The sequence below is a fragment of the Camelus ferus genome, chromosome 11, assembly GCF_009834535.1.
Source record: "Camelus ferus isolate YT-003-E chromosome 11, BCGSAC_Cfer_1.0, whole genome shotgun sequence".
Lineage (NCBI taxonomy): Eukaryota > Metazoa > Chordata > Mammalia > Artiodactyla > Camelidae > Camelus > Camelus ferus.
The window spans coordinates 23974402-23998960 of record NC_045706.1 but is presented as its reverse complement, the minus strand read 5'-3'; the positions used below and the strand labels follow the sequence as shown (position 1 = coordinate 23998960).

Sequence of the window (24559 nt, the reverse complement as noted above, 5' to 3'; positions counted from 1 at the left end):
AGCAGGGTCATGCAGCTGGTGACTCTTCGGTCATGCAGAAATGACTTTTCACGGACAGGCTCTCTTTCACTGGTCTTGAATCCTCTAAGGTCAAGGGGGTAGGAGGCGGAACACAGTCTGGGGAGATGAGTGTAAAGACCCTCTCTTCCACTTCGTTCCTCTCCTACCCTCCTCTTACCAAAAAACCCTTTTCTCTTGGGGAGGTGTGCCTGCCTCTTGTCTAGTTTAGAGTCCTTATGCCCCTTTCAGCTAAGGCAAGAGACAGCACTCCCCTCACCAGGCATCTAAATTCAACCTCCTAATCTAGGGCCTGGGGGCACACTGGGTGACACAGAGACCAGCCTAACCTTTGGATCAACTCCTCTGGGCCTGGTCTGGGTGAGGAGACAGATGGATCTCCCTTCCCTGAATCACCCAACTCCTATCTTTCTAGGGCCTGGTGTGGCAAAACAGAGCCCAGTGCTGGAGGGGAAGAAGGCAACAGACGGGTGCCTCAGAGGCAGGCAGGAGGGGGTCTGCACCCAGACAGGGTCCCCGGAACCTCAAGACTGCTCTGGACCCTCACACATTCTTTCCCTTCCTACCAGGCCTGGTTGTCTGTCCTGGGGAGTAGCAGAGCCCTTGTCTCCTGGTCCTCAGGATGGAGCTGTAGCACCCAGAGGGTCCTGGGGGCATCACAAGAGGGGAGGGGCTGAAGAAGTCAGCTCCTGTAAAAGGTCTCTTAGCTCCCCTCCCTGTTTTCCATGAGAACCAGCTGGATCTGGGGAACCTTCCCCAGGGGGAGGTCAGCACTCCCTCTCTGACCTCCTGCTGAACTGTGGCTGGCCTCCTCCAGAGCAGTGGGGCAGGTCCTGTCTGGGGCCCTCAATCCCTCTGGCGGTCAGAGCAAGGTTGCTGGGAGGGTCTGGAGCCAGGCCGACTAGCCCAGGGTGGCCCAGGCCACACCCCTTCCCCTTTCTCCTTGGAGACTGGGGGTGGGGTGCTTATCTAATCCTCCTCATCTGACTAGCCTGGAAGGACCCAGGGTCAGTGTGAAGTTCTTGCCTCAGAGAATACAGAATAGCGAGATTCTGTGTTTAGGTGGTTCCAGGAGACAAGAATAAGGCTGGGACTGTTTCTGGAAAGAGAAGGGCTCCTGGGCCTAGAGTAGAGATTGGATCCCTAGATTTAGGGAGGGGAGAAACCTGCCATGTGATCTTTCATGTCTTCTCCAAAATCCTGTGCATTCCTCCAAGTGTCTGCTCTGCCCTATCTGGGTGGTGGGGTGTTGGGGGCAGGGCACGTGGATGTCAGGGGCCCTAGGGAGAGGGACCCACAGGCTCCAAGGCTATGGGGCTGGGGACCCTGAGCGATTTTCCAAACTGGCCTGACCAGAAGGGGAATGTATGCTGGAAGTGACTCAACCCAGCCTGCCAGGCTCTGAGGGGGTGAGGAGAGTGATCAGCTGGGCAGGAGAAGGGGCAGAAGTGCAGGGCAAGTCAGGCTGTGGTCTGGGAGGAGTGACCAGCCCCCAGCCCTTCCACGGGAGGTGAGGGGACTCACCCAGCCTGTCCTCAGTGCAGGAAGTCTTTGGGAGAGCTAAGGGCAGGATCAGGGAAGAGCAAGAAGACTGCTGGTGGGCGTCCATGGTTCATTCTTGTGAGCACCGCTCTCAGAGTAACTTGAGGGACAAGGGAGACTTTGAGGGGGTTGTGATGAATGCAGTGACCTTATTGGGGTCAGAGAACTGAGAGCAGTGACCCTGTTCCTTTGTTTTTCCAATCCTGCCCAATGCCACCCTACACCCCATCTCAGTACTGGGAGCACAGACAGGAAGGATGATGGAGCTTCTGGGTCTCAATCTTTACAAGACTGAGGAAGGCCAACTGAGCACTGCTGAGCCACTATGATAACACGCCAAATGAATGGTAAGAACTGGAAAATACAGTCACTTGTCCTTTCAACAAATGTGTGGCAGGCACTCAGCTATATGCTAGGAGACTGGACACAGGCCCTCGCTCAAGGAGTTCATAGTGCAGTGGGCGAAAATGGACAAGGAAACAATTACAAGAGCCATAAAAGAGGAGGTAGTAAGCTGTTTTGGTCCTAACCCAGCTCCACCACTTATCACCTTGACTTTAGACAGGTTAACTAACCTGTGCCTTAGTTTCTTCATCTAAAAATGGGTACTCTCTTCACAGAGTTTTTGCAAGGATTATATGTGATAATACACATGAGATGCCTGGCACACAGTAATTGCTTGATTAGTGTTAACCACTTATTAAAGGGATATAGTAGGGTATGGACACAGAAAAGGTGCCCAGTCCAGTCTGGGGAGATTAGAAAAGGCTTCCTGAAAGAAGTGACATCTCAGTCTGAATCTGATGCTAAAGGATGAACTGGGCAAAAGAAGGTGGGGAGCTGTACTTTGAAAAGCTATCCAGGCAGATGGAACAACAGGGGCAAAAGTCTCAAAACTATTCTTGGGAACTGTAGAGCTCAAATGCCTAGAGTACATGGTTTAAGTCATTCAGCTTTCATGGTAGGACCATTCCCCTGCCTGTTGGATGGAGAACATTTTGAAAGAGAGCTGGGTTGGAAGCAAGGTGACTAGCTAAGTCTAGATTAGGGCAGAAGCGGTAGGAATAGAGAGAATGGGATTCATTCATTGATTCCACAAATATTTACTGAGCACCTACTATGTGCTAAGTCCCATTGTAGGCCCTGGGGATGCAGCACTAACAAAAACCTCTCTTGGCTGTGGAGAAAAGGGAACCCTCCTACACTGCTGGTGGAAGTGCAGTTTGGTGCAGCCACCATGGAAAACAGTATGGAGATTCCTCAAAAGACTAGGAACAGACTTACCATATGATCCAGTCATCCCGCTCCTGGGCATATATCCAGAAGGAACCTTCTTCAAAAAGACACCTGCACCCCAATGTTCACAGCAGCACTATTTACAATAGCCAAGACATGGAAACGGCCTAAATGTCCATCAACAGATGACTGGATAAAGAAGATGTGGTATATTTATACAATGGAATACTATTCAGCCATAAAAACCAACAACATAACGCCATTTGCAGCAACATGGATGTTCCTGGAGAATGTCATTCTAAGTAAAGTAAGCCAGAAAGAGAAAGAAAAATACCATATGATATTGCTCATATGTGGAACCTAAAAAGGAAAGAAAGAAAGAAAGAAAGAAAGAAAGAAAGAAAGAAAGAAAGAAAGAAAGAAAGAAAGAAAGAAAGAAAGAAAGAAAGGGAGAAAGAAAGAGAGAAAGAAAGAGAGAAAGAAAGAGAGAAAGAAAGAAAAAGAACATAGATACAAAACAGAAACAGACTCATAGACATAGAATACAAACTTGTGGTTGCCAAGGAGGGGGTGGGAAAGGATAGACTGCGAGTTCAAAATTTGTAGATACTGACAGGCATATGTAGAATAAATAAACAAGATTATATGGTATAGCATAGGAAAATATATACAAGATCTTGTGGTAGCTAACAGCAAAAAAAAAAATGTGACAATGAATATATGTAAGTTCATGTATAACTGAAAAATTGTGCTCTATACTGGAATTTGACACAACACTGTAAAATAACTATAACTCAATTTAAAAAAGTTAAAAAAAAGAAAAAAAGAAAAAAAGAAAAAACCTCTCTTACAGATAGTGGTAGGAGATAATATGTATTTTAAAGTAGAATACATAGTTCATGGAGATACACGCTATGGAGAGAAAACACAACAAAGGAGGAGTGATAGTGATGTCTGGGGGAGGGGCGCGTTTTAGAACACAGAGGTCAGGAAAGGGCTCACTGCATAGGTATAATTTGAACAAAAGACCTCAGTGACCAGAAGAAGAGTACAATAGGGATGTCTGGGGAAAGATGGTTCAGGCAAAGTGAAAGTGAAGAGCAGCTGCAAAGATCTTGTTTAGGGGGAGCAGGAGGCGGTGGACACAGGTATATTTGAAGAACAACAGGGAAGCCAGTGTGGCTGGAGCAGAATGAGGCCAATAGGAGGATATTTACACAGAGGCCAGATTGTGTAGGACCTGACAGGCAATTATAAAATTTTGACTTTTATTCTGGTTGAAGTGGGGAGTTATTGGAAGAGTGAGCGAAAAGTGACACAATTTGACATATTTTTCAAAGATTACTCTGGCTACTCTGTTGAGAGTTGACTCCAGGACATAAGAGCAGAAACAGAGAAACCATTTAGGACCTATTGAAATAATTAGGCAAGAGATTATGGTGAAGTAATGGAGATGTTAAGAAATAGTCGAGATTTGCTGAACAGTTGGCTCTGGGATGTTCACTGAGAAGCAGAAGACTGCATCTGGAACAAGTTTAGAGGGGAGCAGAAATCAGCATAATTCTGGACATGTTGAGTTTGAGATGTTTATTGTACTTCCAAGTGAAAATGTCAAGTGAGCAACAAGAGCATGATCTGAGAGATATTTAAGAGAAGGGTCTACAAGACCTGATGACTGATTAAATAGACAAGGATGGTGAGAGACAGGTAGATGTCAAGTTTGCCTTCCTGATCCTGAGCCTGGTAACAGCTGACAGGTCCACTGACTGAGATGAAAGGGGAACAGTTGGAAAGTGGAGAGGATGAAGACTTTAGTTTCTGATGCGCTGAATTCAAGGTATCTGTGGGACATCGGGGTGGAGTGCACAGTTGGCTACACGGATCTGCAACCAGGAGGGTGAGGATCTGAGCTGGAGATTGGGGAATCATCAGTATATAGACAGTAATAAAGGAGTAAATGAGGGAGCAGATGTAGGTTAGTAGAAGAGCATGGAGGGCAAGACTCTGAGGACTCTTGTTCCATTTATGAGATGGAAACTGGAGAAGTTTGTAGTTAGAAAGATATGAAGGAAACCAGAAGAGTATATCATACAAGTCAAGGGGAGTGGTCTAGAAATGTGAGAACTGAGTGGAATCTTTTAGATTATCATGGAGGTCATTGGTGAGGAGGCCAGAGAAGGACCCTCCAACTGCTCCAAAGTAGACCTTGTTTCTTTGTATCATCTTTAGAGCATGGAATTGAGACTTGGGGCTTGAAAGTCACTTTCTCCTCATGAATAACAACCAGACATGCAAGCATGCATGCATGCATTCATCCATTCATTCAGCATAAGACCTCCCATGTAAAGGGATGCAAAGTACTAAAAGACACAGGCTCTGTTCTTGAAGGGCCCACAGTAGACCCCTCTCATACTCCTCCATCAGGAATAAGGAGATGAAAGTCCTGAAGCAGAGAGGCTCTCTGGTTTTATGGAAGGATCAGGGACTTGTGGGTCATATTGAAGTGGGTTTGAATCTCAGTTCTACCATTTAGAACATAATCTCTGGTGAATTTGAAATCCATAACCTCCAGCACAAACCTCCTCCCCTTTGAGTGGGGATTTCCACGGGAGTATCTAAACCAACTCAAACTTAACTTAGAACTACTGAAAATCTCCCCCACTGAAATCCAGTCCTCTCCAGTTCTCTCTTTCTGGGTAAATGGCACCATCAACCAGCCTCTTGTTGAGGCCCAAATTCTAAGTTCAGAAGGATATACTGTATATATCAAGATGTGCTTATCACACTGTACATAGTGATAAGCACATCTTGATCCCATTCCTACCCCATTACTATTATGTGTTTATTCCTCTCCACACCATATCTAATCCATATCTAGTCCTGTTGGCTCTACTTCCAAAATATACCCCAAATCTAACAGCTTCTCTCAACCAGCTTCGAGTCCAAACTCCTTACCATGACCTTGTGTGTTCTGGTCCCTACCTGGCTTCTCCCTCACCTCAGGCCTTCTTTTTGCCCTGGAACATGTCTGATCTATTGCTTCTGCATTTGTTTTTCCTTCTGACTGAAGCATTCTTTTCTCAGGTTGTCACTTGCCTGACTCCTCCTGAACATTCAGGTCTCAGCTCAAATGTTACTTTTTCCGAGAGTGCTGTGTGAGTCCCTTACTCTCTATCACAGAAAATCTTACATATTTAATTTTTTTTAAAATGTTGGTATGTGTTCACAGGGAATCCCCAGGGCCCAGAAAAATGCTTGGTACATAGGGCTTTTGTTAAATATTTGTTAACTGACCAGTTGACTTCAGTTTTTAAAGTCACCGTTTCCTTATTAATATAAGAGGGATAATAATGCCTATTTTGCTTGATAGTTTTAAGCGTCAGAAATGTAGGGAAAAGTATTCAGGACATCGGAAAATTGCTGCACGGTGAACCTTTGAAATTCACTACTCAGTTCCATCAGACAGATGAGCTAGACTGACAAACCCTCTTTTCCCTTTCAGGTAAAAAGAGCTACGGTTGAAGAGGCCCAAGAAGAAGTGGTCCCGCCTCGCAGCGTATCATCTCCCTTTTAAGAAGCGCGGAAACTAATCCCCAACCCCAATATTTAATGTGCATAAGTTAGTGCAGGTCACGTGAGGCTCTCGGGCTTGCCCCGCCTTAAAGAGGTGGAGCCTCAGTTTGGGGACCAATAGCAGGAACAACTTCCGAAACAGCCCCCAACTCCAGGCAGGGAAAAGGGGAGGAGCCCGGCGCTTCGGCAGCTGTAAGAGCACTTCCGGACAATACGCTCCGCCCTCTCTTCCCCAGTCCCCGGTCTGCTTATTTCTCCAGTGCCGGGTGGGCTGAACCAGCGGGTCCTGATTAAAGGCGCCGCCGTCGAGCTGCTGCTTTCTCCTCTCCTCCCCCACTCCGTCTCCCTCCCTTGCTGAGTAGCGGGACTGGCCTTGATGTAGCGACACCACCCTCAGCTTCTCTCCGCCCTAGCTCGGGAGTCCAGCGCGCCGCAGCCCTCTGCCCTCCCGCGTCCCCACCCTGCCAGCCGCACTCAGCTCCTAGCCCATTGTATCCTCCCCATCTCTGCGCTCAGACTCCGAGGCCGGGCTGTGGCGGGAGGATCAGGGACCCCGGTGCGCCCCTTCAGCCGGTCCCCCGATTCGGGGCCCCTCCCCTGCCTGCCTTCCTCGCAGCATCGCGGTAGTGGCGAGGGCACCCTCACCTCCCAGCGAAGTCGGAGAGGGCCGAGTGGTGGGCAGAGGGCACTCACTCCCACCCCCATCCCCAGGGGTGAACGCCTCCAACCCCCTCCTCGGCCCCTTTCCTGGGGGAAGGAGAGCCGAAGCCCGAGCGAGCTGAGGCAGGAAAAGGCAGCCTGGGACTGCCCGGACCGCAGATCATTTTTATTACCGAGATTATTATTAAGAGGGGGCGGGGAGCCCAGGATGCGGGGGAGGGGGCTAGAGACGCAGCTATTTCTATTAAACAGATTATTCCTGAAATAATAATAATACGCGCAAGATGGCTGAAGGTGGCTGTGATGAGAGTGTTGGGGTTGGGGTTTTCTCTTCCTCTTTTTTTTTTTTTTTTTTTTTTTTAATCTGAGGATAAAGCTCTGAGGCGACAGCAGCTGCGGAGACCCTGCCCGGAGTGCCCTCCCCTCAGTTGAGAAGCAGCGGGCGGAAAAACGGACCCATCGACGGAGCGACTGGCACGGGCCCGCCCCGGACGCGTCGCCTGGGCAGCCGCCGGGGGCCGCGGGCGCTCGCCTTTCTGCCGACTTCTTCCAATTCTAATCTTTTTTTATTTTTTGTAAAGAACTGGGGTGGGTGGAGCAGAGGTGGAGAGAAATCGGGACTTGGCATTTTCTCCCCTCTTCCTCCTAATTTGAAGGAGGCCGCCAGCCCTCCCCTTAAAAATAAATCCCACCAAAAAAAAAAAAAAAAGAGAGCGCGCGATAGAAAAAACGCTGCAGGACCCTCCAGCGAGCGCACTCGGACCCCCGGCCGCCAGCGCGGCCGCCGCCAGGAGCCCAAGATGGCTGGGCGCTGAGGGAAGCAGCCCGGCCCGGCTGGCTCGGCCCGGCCCCGCCGCCGCAGCAGGCTGGCTCCGACCGCAGCCCGAAGCCTTCCAGGCCGGAGCAGAGGCCGAGAAGAAAAGAAAGTGGGGGGGAGGGGGGCCGGGGTGGCGAAGGGGGAGGGCCGGGGCGGGGGGGAGGGGAGGGCCGGGAGCTGAGCCTCCTGTTCATTAGCAGTTGAGAAAAATTCCTTTCTAGTTTGATCAATCCTTGTTTTCCTCGGCAGAGCCGGGGCGCCCGCCCAGTGCGGAGACTGAGAGCGGGGTCTCTCCGCGGCGGGGGCGCCCGGCGCCGGGTCTCGGGGGAGCGCAGAAGTAGCGACGAGGGGGTCAGGCCGGAGCACCGCTGGGGCTTCTCCTCCCTCCCTTTCTGGTTGGCTTTTTTTTTTTTCCACTTCTCTCCCTCCCCCTTCCGTTTCTATTTGTGAAGGGAGGAGGAAGGCAGAGGCGGGCTGGTGTCTCTGGCCGGGGACTGGAATTTCATCTGAATGACTGCCCCTGAGCGCACGCAGCGCCCCGGAGTCGGCCTGCTTGCGCCCCGCAGCCCGCACCCGCAGACGGCTGGCCAGCCTGGGGGCTCCCGCGCCGCGGCCGAAGGACCGGCTCGCCTCGCTCGCCTAGTCCGGATCTAGCAGTCCTCGGCGCGGCCGCACTCGCTTCCCTGGCCCCTCGGATCCCGGACGAGGCGAGGGAGGCGCGGCGCCGGCGAGCCGGGAGGGAGCCACCATTGCCGCCGCCGTCGCTGGAGGAAGTGTGCGGTTCCCGGGCTCTGTCCGCCGTGGGGCGCGCCCCAATGTCAGCCGCGGGGCCGAGCGGAGGCCGCGGGCCGCAGTTGCCCTAGCCGCACCGACTGGGAGGCGGCCTCTTATATGGAATTTGGACCCCGGCGCTCCCCTCTAGGGCTGGTGCCCCGGCCGCGGCCCTGGCGCAGTCCGCCGCCTCCCGCTAGGCACTCGGGAGGAGGAGGAGGAGGAGACGCAGCCCGCTGCGCGCGCGGCGTGAGGACCAAGGCTCCCTCCTCTGGGGGGCGGGCGCGCGGAAGGCGCTGGTGACTGAGCACTGTCGGGGCTCAGTGGTCCTAGAGCTGCACCGGACGGACCCCCAGGGTTGGGGAGTTGGGGAGACCTGCCCAGACTCCCTGCCCGCAGCCGCCATGGCGGAGAATTGGAAGAACTGCTTCGAGGAGGAGCTCATCTGCCCCATCTGCCTGCATGTCTTCGTGGAGCCGGTGCAATTGCCGTGCAAACACAACTTCTGTCGGGGCTGCATTGGCGAGGCGTGGGCCAAGGACAGCGGCCTGGTGCGCTGCCCGGAGTGCAACCAGGCCTACAACCAGAAGCCGGGCCTGGAGAAGAACCTGAAGCTCACTAACATCGTGGAGAAGTTCAACGCCCTGCACGTGGAGAAGCCGCCGGCGGCGCTGCACTGCGTGTTTTGCCGCCGCGGCCCCCCGCTGCCCGCGCAGAAGGTCTGCCTGCGCTGCGAGGCGCCCTGCTGCCAGTCCCACGTGCAGACGCACCTGCAGCAGCCCTCCACCGCCCGCGGGCACCTCCTGGTGGAGGCGGACGACGTGCGGGCTTGGAGCTGCCCGCAGCACAACGCCTACCGCCTTTACCACTGCGAGGCCGAGCAGGTGGCCGTGTGCCAGTACTGCTGCTACTACAGCGGTGCGCATCAGGGACACTCGGTGTGCGACGTGGAGATCCGTAGGAATGAGATCCGGGCAAGTACCCTACACACACAAACACACTCTCTCTCTCTCCCCCTCCCTCTCTCTCTTTCTCTCTCCCTCAATCCCTACTGCCTGGGGACCACCCATTCGGACAGACTGACTTGTGACATCAGGGAAGAGGCCCCCTTCTAAACTCTCTTACGCTGTAAGTTTGGGAGCAAGGTCCTGCCTGGGAAGAAGGGCTACGGATTGCTACTTGTTACATTCCTGCACCTGTGCTCATAGGGTCCATCTTGTGAGTCATATGTAGAATTCAGGTGTGGGGCTGTCAAGGGTAGGGTTTTGATGTTGCTTTTCTGTTTTGCGGTCAGCTCCCTCCCCCAGCGTTGTTTCTGTAGGCCCTACGGGAAGTCACCAAAGGCAGTGACCCAGGTCCTGCTTCTCCAGCTGCTGTTTATGTAATGAGTGTCCTGGTGCCGCTGCTGTGGCTGACATGATCCATGATGCTGGCATACCAATGAGGAAGTAAACAAAAGCAGCCATGTTAGTTTCAAGCCCTATTGGAAACACATTGGGGGGTGGAGGGGAGCTTCCGGAGGGAGAGCAGAACTCCTGATATCTATCTGGCCAAGGCCTGGACAGCCAACCGCATCACTGGACAGCATCTCAGCTATTCGGATTATTCCCTATAGCCCACTCTCTATGTGTGAGAATCACTGCCCTCTGTGTGCCTCTGCGTGTTGCATGCGTCTGCATGAACAAACCTTAAAGTATGTCTTCATCACCCTGAGCCCTTTTCTCCCAGCCCAGCCCTCTATCACAGCCCTCCCACATTTAGGGAGGGGAAGTGGAAGACGGAAAAAGAATCCTGTGGGTTTAAGGTTGAGCTGCCTTGCAATCTGGTTTCAGGCAGCTGGCTCCCCTGGGCTGCCGGCTGGGTGATTACAGAACCGCATCCCCTCCCATTGTATACACCCTGCAGCAGCGGCCAATGTCAAAACCGCCTTCCCCCTCAGGCCTCTGGGCCTGGCTTTGGAACTGGACTGAAGCAATACTTCCGTCCCCTTCAGTGGAGGGGGGCTCCTCCTAGGTCCCTCCCTGGTCCCCTGGCTTTCAGGGTTGAGTCATACCAGAAGGAGGGGGTTGGCCTGAGACTGAGCCATCTCAGAAGCCCCAGCTTGGGGCCTGGGTGTGATATCATGGGGGTGAGGTTGGGCTTTGGTAGGACTGAGAGTGCTTATGGGTGGGGGCCCCTGGAGGCTAGTCAAGGCCAGTGGGGAGCTTGGGTATGAGGAAGCTCTAAACAGGGGACAGTTGTAGATGGGGGCTGTTTCCTGTGAGGGGGACCAGTCAGAATGAGTCACTATTTAGCAATTCAAAAACATACACATACAACTAACAAAAGGCAGGAGGTCTGCCACAGGCTGAGGGCAGGGATAACAAATAAAATTTGCTATATAATTAGTTTCCAGTCGGATGGTCTAGCTCTGGGGGTTTGTGCCAGGACAGGGCCTCTGGCTTCTTAAAGGAAGTGGAGGAGATGGAGGGAAGAGCCACCCCACCACCCAAGGCAGGCAGAGCCCAGACGTTCCCTAGTGTTAGGAAGCTGGCTATTAATGAAGATGGAAGGGCTGGGGGAGAAGGCCAGGAAAAGTGCAGACGCAGGAGAAAGGAAGGCTGTCCAGTTCTCTGTCCTAGGATTGACAGTGGAAAGTGAAAGGAGGGGAAGGCAGAGATGTGGCTGAAAGGCACAGAGGAGGGGCCAGGAACGAGGGTGATGAGTGAACGTGTGCCCACACCCACAGCTTTGCCCTTAGCTGTGTCAGAGTGCTCGGGGATCTTTCATTCTGGTGGCAGATAAAAGAATTATACCTGACTTGGTGGTAGGAAGGTATCTGTAGACATGGGTCTCTGTTTGCGAATGTCTTTGAGACTGTCTGCTTTGCCCTCACAGGCACCTGTCTCCTGTCTGTATAGTTGGGGGATGGGAGTGGCACTATTTGCAGAGTATACCTTTGGGTTCCCACCAGCAGGTCTCTGATTCTCCCAACTCATGAAAGGAGCTGGATGGAAGCAGGTATTGAACTTTGTCAGCAGCTCTGTGTGTGTGTGTCTCTGTGTGTGTGTCTGTATGTGTTCCTGTGTTCGTTCCTGTTCCTGGTGTGGACAGGCTCAGAAGTAGTGGGTTGCCTCACGGCCAGATGTGCAGTACTGTGCGCTCAGCATATGTGCCCCACAGCCTGAGTCTTGTCCCTCTCCAGGCTCCCCTACCCTAGGCACTCCCAAGATTCTCTGGTGTCCCAGGGCACTGGAGTTGGAAACCCTTCAGTGGCCCAGTGCCACTCAGTGTGAGTTGGACTTATTGAATGAGGAGGAAGAGGGGCCCCACCCTTGGGGGAGGGAGGTGAGCCACGGGGAACCTGAATGGAAGAACCCATTGCCCTCCCCATCCTCTCTAGGCCAGCCAGGGGGAGGGGCTGTTTCCTGGGCCTCTTTTCCCTTGTGGGAGGGAGTCTGTCTTAAAGGGCCTGCCTCTGCTGGTACCCTGGATGAAGGCAACAGAATTCTCCCAGATACAGGAGCAGAAGCACAGAGACCTAGCTCACGCCTTAAAATATAGCTCTGTTACTTACGCTTCCTATTCTCTCGTCCAGGGGAGGGGCAGGGGCTGCTGAAATGCCCTATGGGCTAGAAATAGGAAACCCTGATCAGTCTCCGCCAGTGGCCCCCTACTCATCTACTCACAAGCACTCACCCGTGCATGGGCCAGTGGCCTAGAGCAGGGGCCCAGTGGGAAGGCAAGCAGGGCTAGGGGACTGACAGGGGGTCTCAGAGCCAGGCCTTCCAGGTCCTTGCCCTACTCTGCCCTGGGGAAGCCAGTGTCTAGACCATGTTGCCCTGAGGCCTGGAAGCCCACTGGGCAGACCCCAGAGACCACTCTCTGAGACATGCCTCAACCCCAAATGTGTTCTCGCTTGGGGCTATGGGAGGTTAAGGGGCCAAGATTGGGATATCCAGGTGGGCTCAGACATGGCAGCCCAAGGTGGTCAGACCCTCTTCCAGCCCCGGTTTAGGGGTTCATGTGAATAACAGGACTGGTATTAGCTGGGAGCACCCTTATCATGACCTCCCTCAACATGGAAAGAAGACTCAAGATAAGGCCTAGTTAAGTGTGTGAAGGGATATGCAGGGTTTGTGTGTGTTCAGGTCCTAGTTATGCCTCTGTCATTCCTAGGACCCCAGCTTGAGGTTGGAAATGTTCCTAGGACCCTGTTTCTTGCATCCTCAGAGGTTTAGAGTTAAGAAGAGGTGTTCTCTGGGGAAGGGATCCCACTTCTTGGGCCCGTTTGGTGTTTGCAGCTGCTGGGGGGTGAGGTTACCCTGCTTACATTGCCCCTGTAGCTGGAGGGGTTGCACTGGGACTCTGGAGGGGATTCTGGGTCTCTGCCCCATGTGTCTGTCTCCCGGTAGGTTCTGCAGTGAGGGCTGCCCTGGCCCAGCTATAGCAGGGGTATCCCCTCCCCACTCCCACTGCTCCCCTCACCATACTTCTGAGGTCTTAGGTGAGGTGGGAGCTAGGGTGGGGAGCTGTGTGTGTGGGGGTGTGTGTGTGTGTGTGTTTTGTGTGAATGAGGTGTGAGGGTCATGTGGCTGCTCCTTCCTTGACCATCCTGAAGGATCAGGAAGGGGGAGTCTGGCTTGGCCTTCCTCCCTGGGCCCCAGGCAGAGAGGAGCCTCAGGCAGAGGCCCAGCCCCCCACCTCCACCCCAGGGTCCTGCTGACACAGCCTGGCGCCGGTCATGCACGCCCTATTGATTACTCTGCCTCCTGCAGCTCTGGGTGCCTGTGTGTCCATGTCTGTTTGCAGGTTTGTGGTGTGCATGTGTGTAACCAGCATGTCCGGTTGTGCATCTCACATGTGACTACTTTCCTATGTCTCGCATGTGAATCTTCAAGAAGGTACAAAATGAGTGACTGACTTAATTACATAGGTGTCGTGTGTGGCTACGGGGTCAGGAAGACATGCACGTGTGTGTTTGTGAGAGAGGAGGGTGCCCTGCTTGCCCCACACTGTGAGTTGAAGTTGAGTGTGCATGCGTGACTGTCAGTGACGGCGCTGGTGTGTGACTGCCTGCCTGGCGGTGGTTGGTTGGTGGGTGTGAGTTTTGTGTGAGTTTCTCACCTGGTGAGGGTGTTGGGGAGGGGAAGGGAAGACAGATTCACCTTCCTGTGAGCGTGTTGCCTATGGCGGGTATTGGAGGTAGAAGCCTGGATGGATCCTGCCATGCTGGGTTGGGGGCAGTCCGGGTGGGCATAGGAAGGCAAGCCTGGTTTGGGCGCCTGCCCTGGACTGAGCAGGCAGGCCTGGCTGGCCTCATCCCTGGCTCTGGGAAAGCCTTCCTTCCCGGCTGGCCTGGCATTCAAGCCCAGACAAAGGGGGGCTTTCTCTCTTGCCTCTTTGTTCTGCTGCCCCAGAGCGCTGCTCTCTGCATGGCAAAAGCTAATTCCACTCTGCAGCTGGGAAACCCTCTCTGGGGTCTGCCGGGGCTTGCCTCCGAGGGGCTGCCTTTCCCCCTGCCCTGGCTCCTGCCCTGCAGCCTCTTCTCTCTGGGTCTGTGGTTTCCCCAGCCTGGGGGTCCACGTGGTGGCCCCAGGCAGGGGCTGAAGTGCGAGAAGGGGTGTTTCGGGGAGGCAGAAGCTGCTCTGAGCAAGGACGAAGTGCTGTGGCCCAGGGAGAGGGGAGGCTAACGTTCTTCTGGGACAAGGGCTTATGTGGGAGAGTAGAGGCGGGTTTGGCAGCTGGGGAGGAGGTTAGGATGGGGTAGCTCTGGGCAGGGGCCGCAGCCAGAACTGGTAATGGCATGAGAGTCATCTGAGCAGGAAGAGGGGCTCCAGCAGCCCAGGGCCCTCTTCCTGCCCCACCCCCTCACCACAGGGGCTGCTGGCCCCAGCGCTGGCCCAGCCCCTGGGGCCCTGTTCCCTCCCGACCTCGCTTCTCTTCAAGGTTGACTTGAGAGTTTTATTATTATTATTTATTAACTTTTATACAGCCTAGAGTCCCCACGGCCTCACCCGTCTGCCCAGTCCGGTCTGGCATCAAAAATGCCAGCTGGGCCTAGCCGGTCAGTCTCCAGAGGGCTGTGAAGCTTTCCCGGGGCAGGAATGTAAGGGGCTCATGATTGCCTCCTCTCCAGGTTGGCGGTGGGGGTCAGAGGGAGCAGCTCAAGGCAGAATCTAGAACACTGAGGGCCTTGGAGGGGTGGGGATGGAGTGCCCCCAAGTCTTCTTGATGCTTTTGCTGTCACAGGCCCAGGAGCAGACCACGGAAGGTCTTAGATCCTCAGGTAAGGGACAGGCTCAGGAGTGAGCAGGTCCCACCTGGGCCAGCAGGTGTGGTGTGGGGCTGGGCCTGGTACTACCCTTCCCCATGCTGGAGGCCGGGCCCTCAAGTGCTTCTAGTCTAGACCATGGCTCCCTGGTCCTGCACACCTGAGGTGTGCCACAGTCCAAGTGGGTCACTGAGGGCTGGGAGCAGTCTGTAAAGTGCCCCCCACCACCCCCTACATTGAGAACCCTTGCCCTGAAGCAAGCAGGGAAATCTCTTAGCTGTGGGTTCTTCCCAGGTGGGAAGTGGATCTCAGCTCTCAGCAATTCCCAGGGGGTTGGGATGGAAAGGAAGCTGCTGGTAGGGCAGATGGGTCCAGGCCTTGCTTCCTCTGCTCCTCATCTTCCAGCCTTTCAGCAACCTGATTCGGTCATTTGGTGGAATTGAGGTGAGGGGTAATAAAGGGGCACCACGTGGATACTTCCCTCCCTCCACCCAGCTTTCCAGTGCCTAAGGTAGCAGTGACCACCCCCCTGGCCCCTGCTTCCCCCAGGGGCTGTGTGTAGCAGGATTGAGATCACCCGGCCCCAAGGGAGGGTGATTCCTACAGGGGAGAGCTGGCTATGGTGGGCCCCCCTCCCAGCCCTCCCTGGCTGGCACCCCCTCCCCTCCCCTTGCTGCAGAGACAGGAGCCCCATGGCCTCTGGGGGTGGGGGGATGAAACCCAGCCACCTGCTAGGGAATGTGGCCACTGCCTCTGCTAGACCTGGACCATGAAGCTGAGGGAGGGCACCTCAGGGTCCCAGGGTGGCAGTGCTGCCAGGAAAGGATCTGAGAAAAGCCTAGAAAAGGGAAGGGGCTGAACGCCACCCCAGGACTAGATGAGAAGTGCCTCCTTTGCCTGTGCCCTGAGGGGTCAGCCATGAACTCCCAGAAGGGGCTTCAGGGGGCAGGGGAGGGGCCTCCCACTAGTCTGGAGGGTGGAAGTGGAACAGCCCATTCCTATCCTCTGAGGGAAATCGGCTGGGAACCTATCTGGAGCAGCCTCTTTCCTGCCCCTCAGCTGGGACTCAGCCCCAAGTGCACCTCCTCTGATACTGATGGGTCTGGTCATGAGAAGTAGTTGGGCAGGGAGACGTGGTGCTCAGATGCGGCGAGGGGTAGGGGGAGGGCTGGGCTCTCAGATATCCTGGGCACTGGGGAGGCAAGAGTGGCCTGGAGCCTGAGATACGGGTTCGGAAGTTGTCCTTCTGAGTCGGGGGGCTGAGGCAGCCAACAGGCAAAAATCTGAGGGCCAGTTGTTTCAGGGGAAGTAAAAAGGCTTAATGGTCCTGAATGGTGTCCTGGCCACCTCACCTTCAGGCAAGCCTCCCTCAATTGTCTGGAGCCTTCAGGAGGCCCAGCCTTCACCATGCAGGAGGTGGGGGGTGTGCGCGACAGTGTGCTGGAGGTGGTCTCGGGGCCCAGGTGGTGGTGTGCACTTGTGTGTGTGTGTGCAGTTGTACGCATGTTGCTGGGCCACACTCTGGGGTGCTGCCTGCCCTCTTCATGTGACTGGGGGCAGTTTCCCAAGCAGGGAGGGTGCATGACTGCCTCTCTTCCTGCTCCCAGCCAGCTGTGTTTCTGTCTAGGCTCTGACTCAGGCTGGCAGCAGATCCCTGTGCCTGTCAGGTTGGGTGTGCTGCTGGAAGGACAGGGTGGTGGGGTAGGGGCAGGGCAAGGTCTCCTGGGGCTGGCTCTTAAGGCACTGTCCTGGGTCACTGAAAAGTCAAGTTATTGGCTGGAGGGGGTGGGTGTGCCCCAGGCTTTCCCAGCTCAGAATCTGAGAGCCTCATCCCCCACCTCTTCCAGTCCCTAGGGCCCTGGTTTTCTGCTTCCAGGGTGGCCACAAACACAAAACAGGGTCCCTGAACTCTCTTGCTGGCCTTGGTTTCCCCATTTGTAAAAGGAGTTGGGGGAATAAGGAGGGGATTGGTGGCACCTTGTCTTTGGGAAGCCAGCTAGGTGTGGATGGGAGGTAGGGGTCAAGGGGTCAGACTTGAGGGTCACTCTGAGGTCCACTCAGAGGAAGAAAAAGAACCACCTGTCGAGTGGACACTTACTGGGAACTAGGTTCTGTGCAATCTGCTTTGCAGACCTTATTTTGTCTGCAAAACCCAAGGGTTTATTCAGCAAACACATTATGCATCTGTAGGCTGCTGGGGCCTTTATGGGTCTCAGCTGGGAAGGCAGCAAAACCCCATTATCAAGAGGCCTTGAGTTTTGTTTGGAGATCAGACTGTGGTTTGTAAGACAGACTATAGAATAGTGCTGTCCTATAGATCTTTCTGTTAGATGGTCACGTTTTGTGTCTGTAGTGTCCAGTATATTAGCCACTAGCTACAAGTAGCTACTGAACACTTGCACTGAGGCTGGTGCAACTGAAGAACTTATGCTTAACTTTTTATTTTTAATTAACCTAAAATGAAGTCGCCACACATGACTAGTGGCCACTGTATGGGACAGCACAGCTGCAGAGGGAGAGCAGAATGTGACAGCCCCACTGTACGGCCAGGACAGGGAGGGACCTGCACAGACTCCGAGCAGCGGCCATGGAAAGTTTCCTAGAGGAACGGGGCCTGAAGTTGGGCCTTGAAGGTTGTAGGCTGCAGAAGAACAGCAGCGTGCTGGGAGTTCAAATGTGCAGAGTGTCAGGGACAGAATACCAGCCCACCTGGCTGGGAGAATCAGGTCATAGGAGAGATTAACGTGTTTGGAAGGAGGGGTCATTGAGAGCTCTTGAGCAGGAGAGAGACCCTGTTTGAAGAGGTGTGTCTGGTGAAGGAGGATGACGGGTGGATGAACAGCCGGGATGGGGAGGGGTGCGAGGAGACGGGTTGCGGATGCAGGAGATCAAGGGCTGAGAAGAGTAGCATGGTCCAGCACCTTCCAGCACACTGGCCTTGGGTCTTAGGAGAGCTGGAATCTCCTTTCCACCTGGGTCCAGCTGAGGGGCTGAGGAAGCCAGCAAGGGCTTCAGAGGCCTAACTCTTGGCGTCAGGAATAAGCCAGGAGCATAGGGTGAGACCTTCGGACTGAGCCAGAGGACTTGTGTGACCTGGGCAGGCTGTTTGACCCTCTGCATCATCTCCAAGGTGGTGCTCCCCAGAGAGAGGCCGCATGACTTGGATAAGATCAGACCCTACTGCCTGATCACTTAGGTTTGTATTCCAGCTCTGACACTGTGTGACTTTGGATGAATCACTTAACCTCTCTGGTTTCCTTTTCTCTGAAATGAGAATAATAATAGTACTTATTTCACAGCATTACTGGAATGATTAGATAAGTCTCTACAGGAAAAGAGCTTAGAATGGAAGCTGGCCTGACCCTGCCCTCAGAAAGCTGATGGTTTAGATATATGTGGGAAGCTATTCCAGGCTTTCTGTTCTTGAGGACAGTCTGGACAGGCAGCTGTCACCAGGCCCCTGGGATTGCATGGGGACCAGAAGTGGTTGGGTGGCAGAAATTTTAGGTCATCTGGGTCAAAGGAGCTATAGGATGAGTCTGTTCTGTGGAGGGAAGAATGGTGCTCACCCATCTCAGCCCCCTCTGATGCCCCTACCCCAACTGTCTCTGCAGAAGATGCTGATGAAGCAGCAGGACCGGCTGGAGGAGCGAGAACAGGACATTGAGGACCAGCTGTACAAACTCGAGTCAGACAAGCGCCTGGTGGAGGTAGCTAAGCCCAAGCCCAGGGTATGGGGTTGGGGGTGGCTTGAGTACAGGCCTTGGGCTAGTTCCTTTCTTGGTCTAGAATCTGTGGTTGGCTCTGTACCAGGATCCCTTGGTCAGTCATTCAACAAACCATCAACGGATGAGCCCCCACTGGTGCTGTGGTTGCTGGCCCAGAGCCCAGTGCTACCAGTTGGGGATTGGCAGGTCAGACCTTGCCCTCGGGAGCCCTGGGGTTTGGGGTCCCAGACTCCCCCATCCAGGATGTGAGACAGGCAGGATTAGCAGCCCAAGGTGCCTAGGACTCACCTGCCCCCCCACTTTTGCCCCTGCGCCTGCAGGAGAAGGTGAGCCAACTGAAGGAGGAAGTGCGGCTGCAGTACGAGAAGCTGCACCAGCTGCTGGACGAGGACCTGCGGCAGACAGTGGAGGTCCTGGACAAGGCCCAGGCCAAGTTCTGCAGCGAGAACGCAGCGCAGGCGCTGCATCTCGGGGAGCGCATGCAGGAGGCCAAGAAGCTGCTGGGCTCCCTGCAGCTGCTCTTCGACAAGACAGAGGATGTCAGCTTCATGAAGGTGGGCTGAGCCTGGGACCCGCTGGTGGGACTCAGGGGGCATTTCTAAATTGGAGTCTGCAGTGCTTTCCCAACCAGTTTTCCCCACCAGTGTGCTCACAGGGCTTCGGAGCCAGCCTGCATGGATTCAAAACCTCCCATCCTGTTCTTTCTAGCTTTTTGACCTTGGGCAAGTCATAATGTGTTCCCTAGGCCTCAGCTCTCTCACTTACAAAATGGGGTTGATAATACAGATCCATTATCTGTTATTCACAATTCCAAAATTTAAAACTCTCTGAAAATTGAAAGAAAAAAATTCTGGCCATTCATTTGATAGCAAAAATGGACCTGAACTGATGTTGGCAATTTACAGTCTCTATTTATCTTGCTTGGTATGAATACTCAAACATATTGCTGCAGAAATGCTGATGTGTTAGATTATGGTGTCCAACTGAGGATGATATGTAATATATGCTACATCATATTTCTGTTCCAAAATCCAGAAAATTCCAAAACACATCTTGCCCCAAAGATTTTGCATAAAAGATTGAGCGCCTGCAGAACCTTCCTCCTAGGGTAGTTGTGTGGATAAAATGATGGATGTATAGACAGCACTGACAGTGTTGTCTGTCGCATAACAAGTGCTCAGTCTTCTAAAAGTGGAGGCACCCCTGCCTCTGCCACACTCTGGCCAGAATCAGAAGGCCAGCCCCTCCTGAGGAGAGGGAGGATGGGGCAGCTTCCATCTTTCCCTCTCCCATGCTGCCTTTCCCACTGACTAACCCTTTTCTTTCCCCCTAGAACACCAAGTCTGTGAAAATCCTAATGGACAGGTGAGCTGATGGCCACCGGCCCTCAAGGGAACACATCTGGGGGAGGGTAGGGAGGGCCAGGCCCATCGGGGGGAGGTAGGGCGGGCTTACCGGTGATACCTCCTCACAGCAGATGCCCCGTCCACTGCCCCCAGGACCCAGACCTGCACGGGCAGCAGCCTTTCTCCCCCTAAGATCGGCCACCTGAACTCCAAGCTCTTCCTGAACGAGGTGGCCAAGAAGGAGAAGCAGCTGCGGAAGATGCTAGAAGGTGAGGATGGGATCCTCAATCAAAGGGAGAGAACCCTTTGGGCAGGGGTAAATGCCAGAAACTTCCCCGAGAGGCAGCTTGGCTTAGATAGACCTTTCTTCATATCCCGGCTTTGCTACTTAAAGCTGTGAGACATTCGGCAAGCCGTGTTACCTCCCCCAGCCTCAGTTTCTTCAGCTGTAAAATGGGAATAATAATAGCAGCTACTCACTGATGAAGTAGTGAGCATCAAGATGGTGCATGATGTAATATGCTTGGTCCTAAAGCCGGAAAAGGTCCCCAGGGGAGAGGAGGCCTGGGTTGCCTGGGATACGGGCTTTAGTGACTTTCACCCAAACTCTCCACAGGCCCCTTCAGCACACCGGTGCCCTTCCTGCAGAGCGTCCCCTTGTACCCTTGTGGCGTGAGCAGCTCTGGGGCGGAAAAACGCAAGCACTCAACAGCCTTCCCTGAGGCCAGTTTCCTAGAGACATCGTCAGGCCCCGTGGGCAGCCAGTATGGGGCAGCGGGTGCCGCCAGCGGCGAGGGCCAGTCAGGGCAGCCCCTGGGCCCCTGCAGCTCCACGCAGCACTTGGTGGCCCTGCCGGGCAGCACCCAACCAGTGCACTCAAGTCCTGTGTTCCCCCCATCGCAGTATCCCAATGGCTCCGCCGCCCAGCAGCCCATGCTCCCCCAGTATGGCGGCCGCAAGATTCTCGTCTGTTCTGTGGACAACTGTTACTGTTCTTCCGTGGCCAACCACGGCGGCCACCAGCCCTACCCCCGCTCCGGCCACTTCCCCTGGACAGTGCCCTCACAGGAGTACTCACACCCGCTCCCACCAACACCCTCCGTCCCCCAGTCCCTTCCCGGCCTGGCGGTCAGAGACTGGCTCGACGCCTCCCAGCAGCCTGGCCACCAGGATTTCTACAGGGTGTATGGGCAGCCGTCCACCAAACACTACGTGACGAGCTAACGCCACGCGGGCAGTGGGGCGCTGGGGAGTCCTCCCTCCCAGTCCCCGATGGCTCGGGAATGATGCATCCAGAGACCTGCCCTTCTACCTTCCTGTCCTCCCACCCTTACTCCTTCATTCCCCCCAAGTCTTTTCCTTTTGGATTTTGTTTTGTTTGGGGCTTGTTTTGATTTTTTTTTTTTTTTTTAATTATGAATCTCCTGGACGCGGAGGTGACAGCAGGAGCTGGACTGGGTTGGGGCCGCAGGTGGCCCTGGAGTTGGGGAAGCGTCTACCTCAAGGCGCTGAGCTCTCTCTCTCTCTGTCTCTCCTTTTTTCTTCCACTCCTTCCCCTTCTCACCCCAATGGCTGGAAGGAGCCTCAGCTTCCCCTGAAGCCTTGGAGAGAGGGGCAGTTTCCAACCCTCCTCACCCAGCCCTGGGAGGAGGGACCAGTGCCCACTGGCCTGCTTCTCCTCTTGTTTTTCTTTTGGGCAGTTTGATCACTGATTGAATAAGGAATGACTTGTAGGTTGTGGGGCTTTTTTTTTTTTTTTTTTTAAACCAAGAATGATTTCTCCTGCTTCCTTCTCACCCACCATCCTCCCAGACGGAATTCAAAGGCCACTTCTCAAGCAGCTTTTGGCACCTTCAGCCTCAGAATGGAATCTTAAAGACAGGAACCCCATGTCCAGGAAAGGGGATCAGGAACTTTGCCAATGATAGTGACCACAGCAAAAGCAAATAATAATAATATTAATAATAATAAAGAGAAATAAATAATAAAATAAACATAGCACAGCCCTTGTTGAGGTCAGAGGGAGAGAAGGGGCTGCTCGGAGTTGGGTCCTTGCCTGGATTTTGACACAGCAACTTCCTGTAGTGAGCACTTTGTATGAATCGTGGACTTCCTGTTCTCAAGGCGCAGGTATTTATTCTGTAATCTGTCTAGAGCACACTCCGAAATCCAACCTTCTAATAAACATAATGGCGCAGTCCCACTCCCTGCCTCGCCTCTTACCCCACCTCCCCCAGGTCTGGGGGTCTTCAGGCATTGGTGTGGGGAGGGGTCCCTCTGGGGATCGGAGCCCTTGCCCTCCCTGCCTTGATTCTCTCCTGGGTTTAGCCTGTTACAGGCCTATGAATGTCAGTTCATCAGGCACTAACTACATCTACTCTCGGCCTTGGGTTCATTTGACAAATATTTGCTGAGGGCCTCTCAGGCCCAGCCCCCTACTGCATGGGCCTCGGCATCTCTTTGAATTTCCGCCAACATGCTCTTAGCTAGGACAGACAAAGGAAGAAATACCTTTCTATGAGTCCTGCAAAGTTTACCTCCTTCAGTCCACAAATATTTATTAAGCACATGCTAAGCGCCAAGCACTGTGTAGGGCCAAGGGCAGAAAAGTAGACCCTCTCGGAATTTAGTCTAACTGAGCCTTGGCCCCCATTGGGAGGGGAGTTCAGTCTTATGCTTCCTTTGGTGACTGGAGCTCTTGGCCCTTGCCCCTGATCCTGGAGGAAGAGTAGGTGGGAAAATCTTAGGCTCTGGAGGCGTGGAGGTAGGGTAGCAAGGTGAAAAAGACATCCTACCCTCATCCCCTGTGCCGACAGAGCTTCTTGAAGTCTCTGGCATGTCTGGAAGCCTGTTAAAAGGGCCAATTCCTGGGGCCCTGCTTGGACTTAGTGGGGATCACTGAGGGCCCAGGAATCTGCATTTTAAATGCATTTAATCCCTGGTATTTCTGACACATCCTGGAGTTTGAGAAGTGCTGCCTTGAGAGACTGGACAGGCACCTGCTTGTCATAGGACCCCCTGGGGTAGAAGGAGGGGCTGGGACATACTACACCCTCTATTAGCAAGGGTGAGGTAGGGGGAGCTGATCTTTTAAAAAAGATCCCTGGTTTGTTGCCTAACACTATTGATCAGCTTATGTGTAAAGTGTCCTGTGCCCTTCCCTACTAGTAGGAGGGCAACCTTTACTGGGTGCCTAGTTCTCTTTCCCCTTGTCTGGGTAGAATGAGGACCTGAACGCCCCCCGCCCCAGGAAAACTAGAGCAAGACAGGGAGCTGTGGGTAAGTCCTGTGCCAGGGGTCCAAACCTCACTGACTCCTAGTCACCCCTCTTCTCAGAAAAATATGGACCCAAGCTGGAGGACACAGTCAGTCCATGTCCCTTGGCCAGTTAGGCTGGCCAGACCAAAGTCTTGGTCTTGCTAATTGTCTCTGTCCTGCCATCCTGTAGAATAGAGAATGACTCAGTGTGGGGCAGGTGGACCCTTGCTTCATTGCTTCTCCTTTCCCACTTTGGCAGGGAGCCAGAGCCAGGGGCAGGATGACAACAGCTGGCCTACCCCCTTCTCTTCCCCTGCACCTGTTTGGGGCTCTTGAGGGGAGGCAGATGGCTGGAGCACAGCGCCCCTCCAGCCAGCCCGGGGTGGAAGGATGCCTGGGGGCAGGTGCTGGTGGACAGATAGACATTAAACTCCATTCATATCTGCCCTGTCTCACTGTTCCTTTCTCTGGTTGTCAGGAACCCTGGGACATCTTCTGTGCCAAGAGTTGGGAGCCAAGCAAAAAGCTGCCCAATTTCTTTTCCACTTGGCCTAGTTTTATTTTATCTGATGGGAGACATTCTTCCTCCAGGTGTATCAATGCGACTGGGATTTGGAGGGGAGACTGGTGGGAGCGGGATGGACTTGAACCCCACCAGGCCCCAGCTCTGAAAGCGCACCCCAGCAATTAGACACATGGGCACACAGGCTATAGGCCAAGTAGCCAGTTGTACGGAATATGGCCTGGGGTGGCTGGGCAGCCAGGGAAACTGGAAGACTCTTATCCCATCCAGCTGTCCTCAGCCACCCAGCTGTCCCTGGCTTTGCAGGAGCAGCTGTCACCCACTTCCCAAAAGGGTCAGGAGCAAAGGAGGCCCATAAAGCTGGAGCTGCCCCAGGACACAGGGTGGGCTGGAGAAGATGTAGGGGGCCTTCCACTCCCTGCACTGGTGTGCACCTTTCACATTCACAGGCACACCTTGTGTCTCCCTCCGCTAACCGCTCAGACCCTGAGGTACCAGCTTTCACCCCCTAGGCAGTTACCTCCCGCCTTCCCAGGGAGGCGATCACTTCTCCCCTTTGGGGGCAGGGCTGGGTGTCAGGAGCGCAGCTCCCACCCCACGGACTCGGCCCAGATGTGTGGAGCCCGCTGGGAGGCGACCGCCGGGGGGTTTCCTCTCCGTCACCCCTACTGCCCGAGCTCTTTCATGTCACTGTCCTCCCCTCCCCGGTCCCAGCCCCGGAGCCGAGCAGCTGCGCCCCGCTCCCCGCCCCCAGCCTCTCTCCCAGCTGTCTTTGGGGTGGGGCCGGGCAGCTGGGGAACAGCTGCAAGTCGTGGGGTGGGGGTGGGCTGGGGT

The 24559-nt window shown here is 54.3% G+C and overlaps 1 protein-coding gene across 1 annotated transcript; it reads left to right on the top strand.

Annotated features, from left to right (window-relative positions):
• Positions 1-6617: 6617 nt before the first annotated feature.
• TRIM8 (tripartite motif containing 8) lies at positions 6618-23645 on the top strand. The gene is made up of 6 exons (XM_006182975.2): positions 6618-9591; positions 18485-18580; positions 18919-19152; positions 19932-19963; positions 20098-20213; positions 20561-23645. The coding sequence occupies exons 1-6, from the start codon at positions 9022-9024 to the stop codon at positions 21166-21168; spliced, it is 1656 nt and encodes a 551-aa protein (XP_006183037.1). The 5' UTR covers positions 6618-9021; the 3' UTR covers positions 21169-23645.
• The last annotated feature ends 914 nt before the right edge of the window (positions 23646-24559 follow it).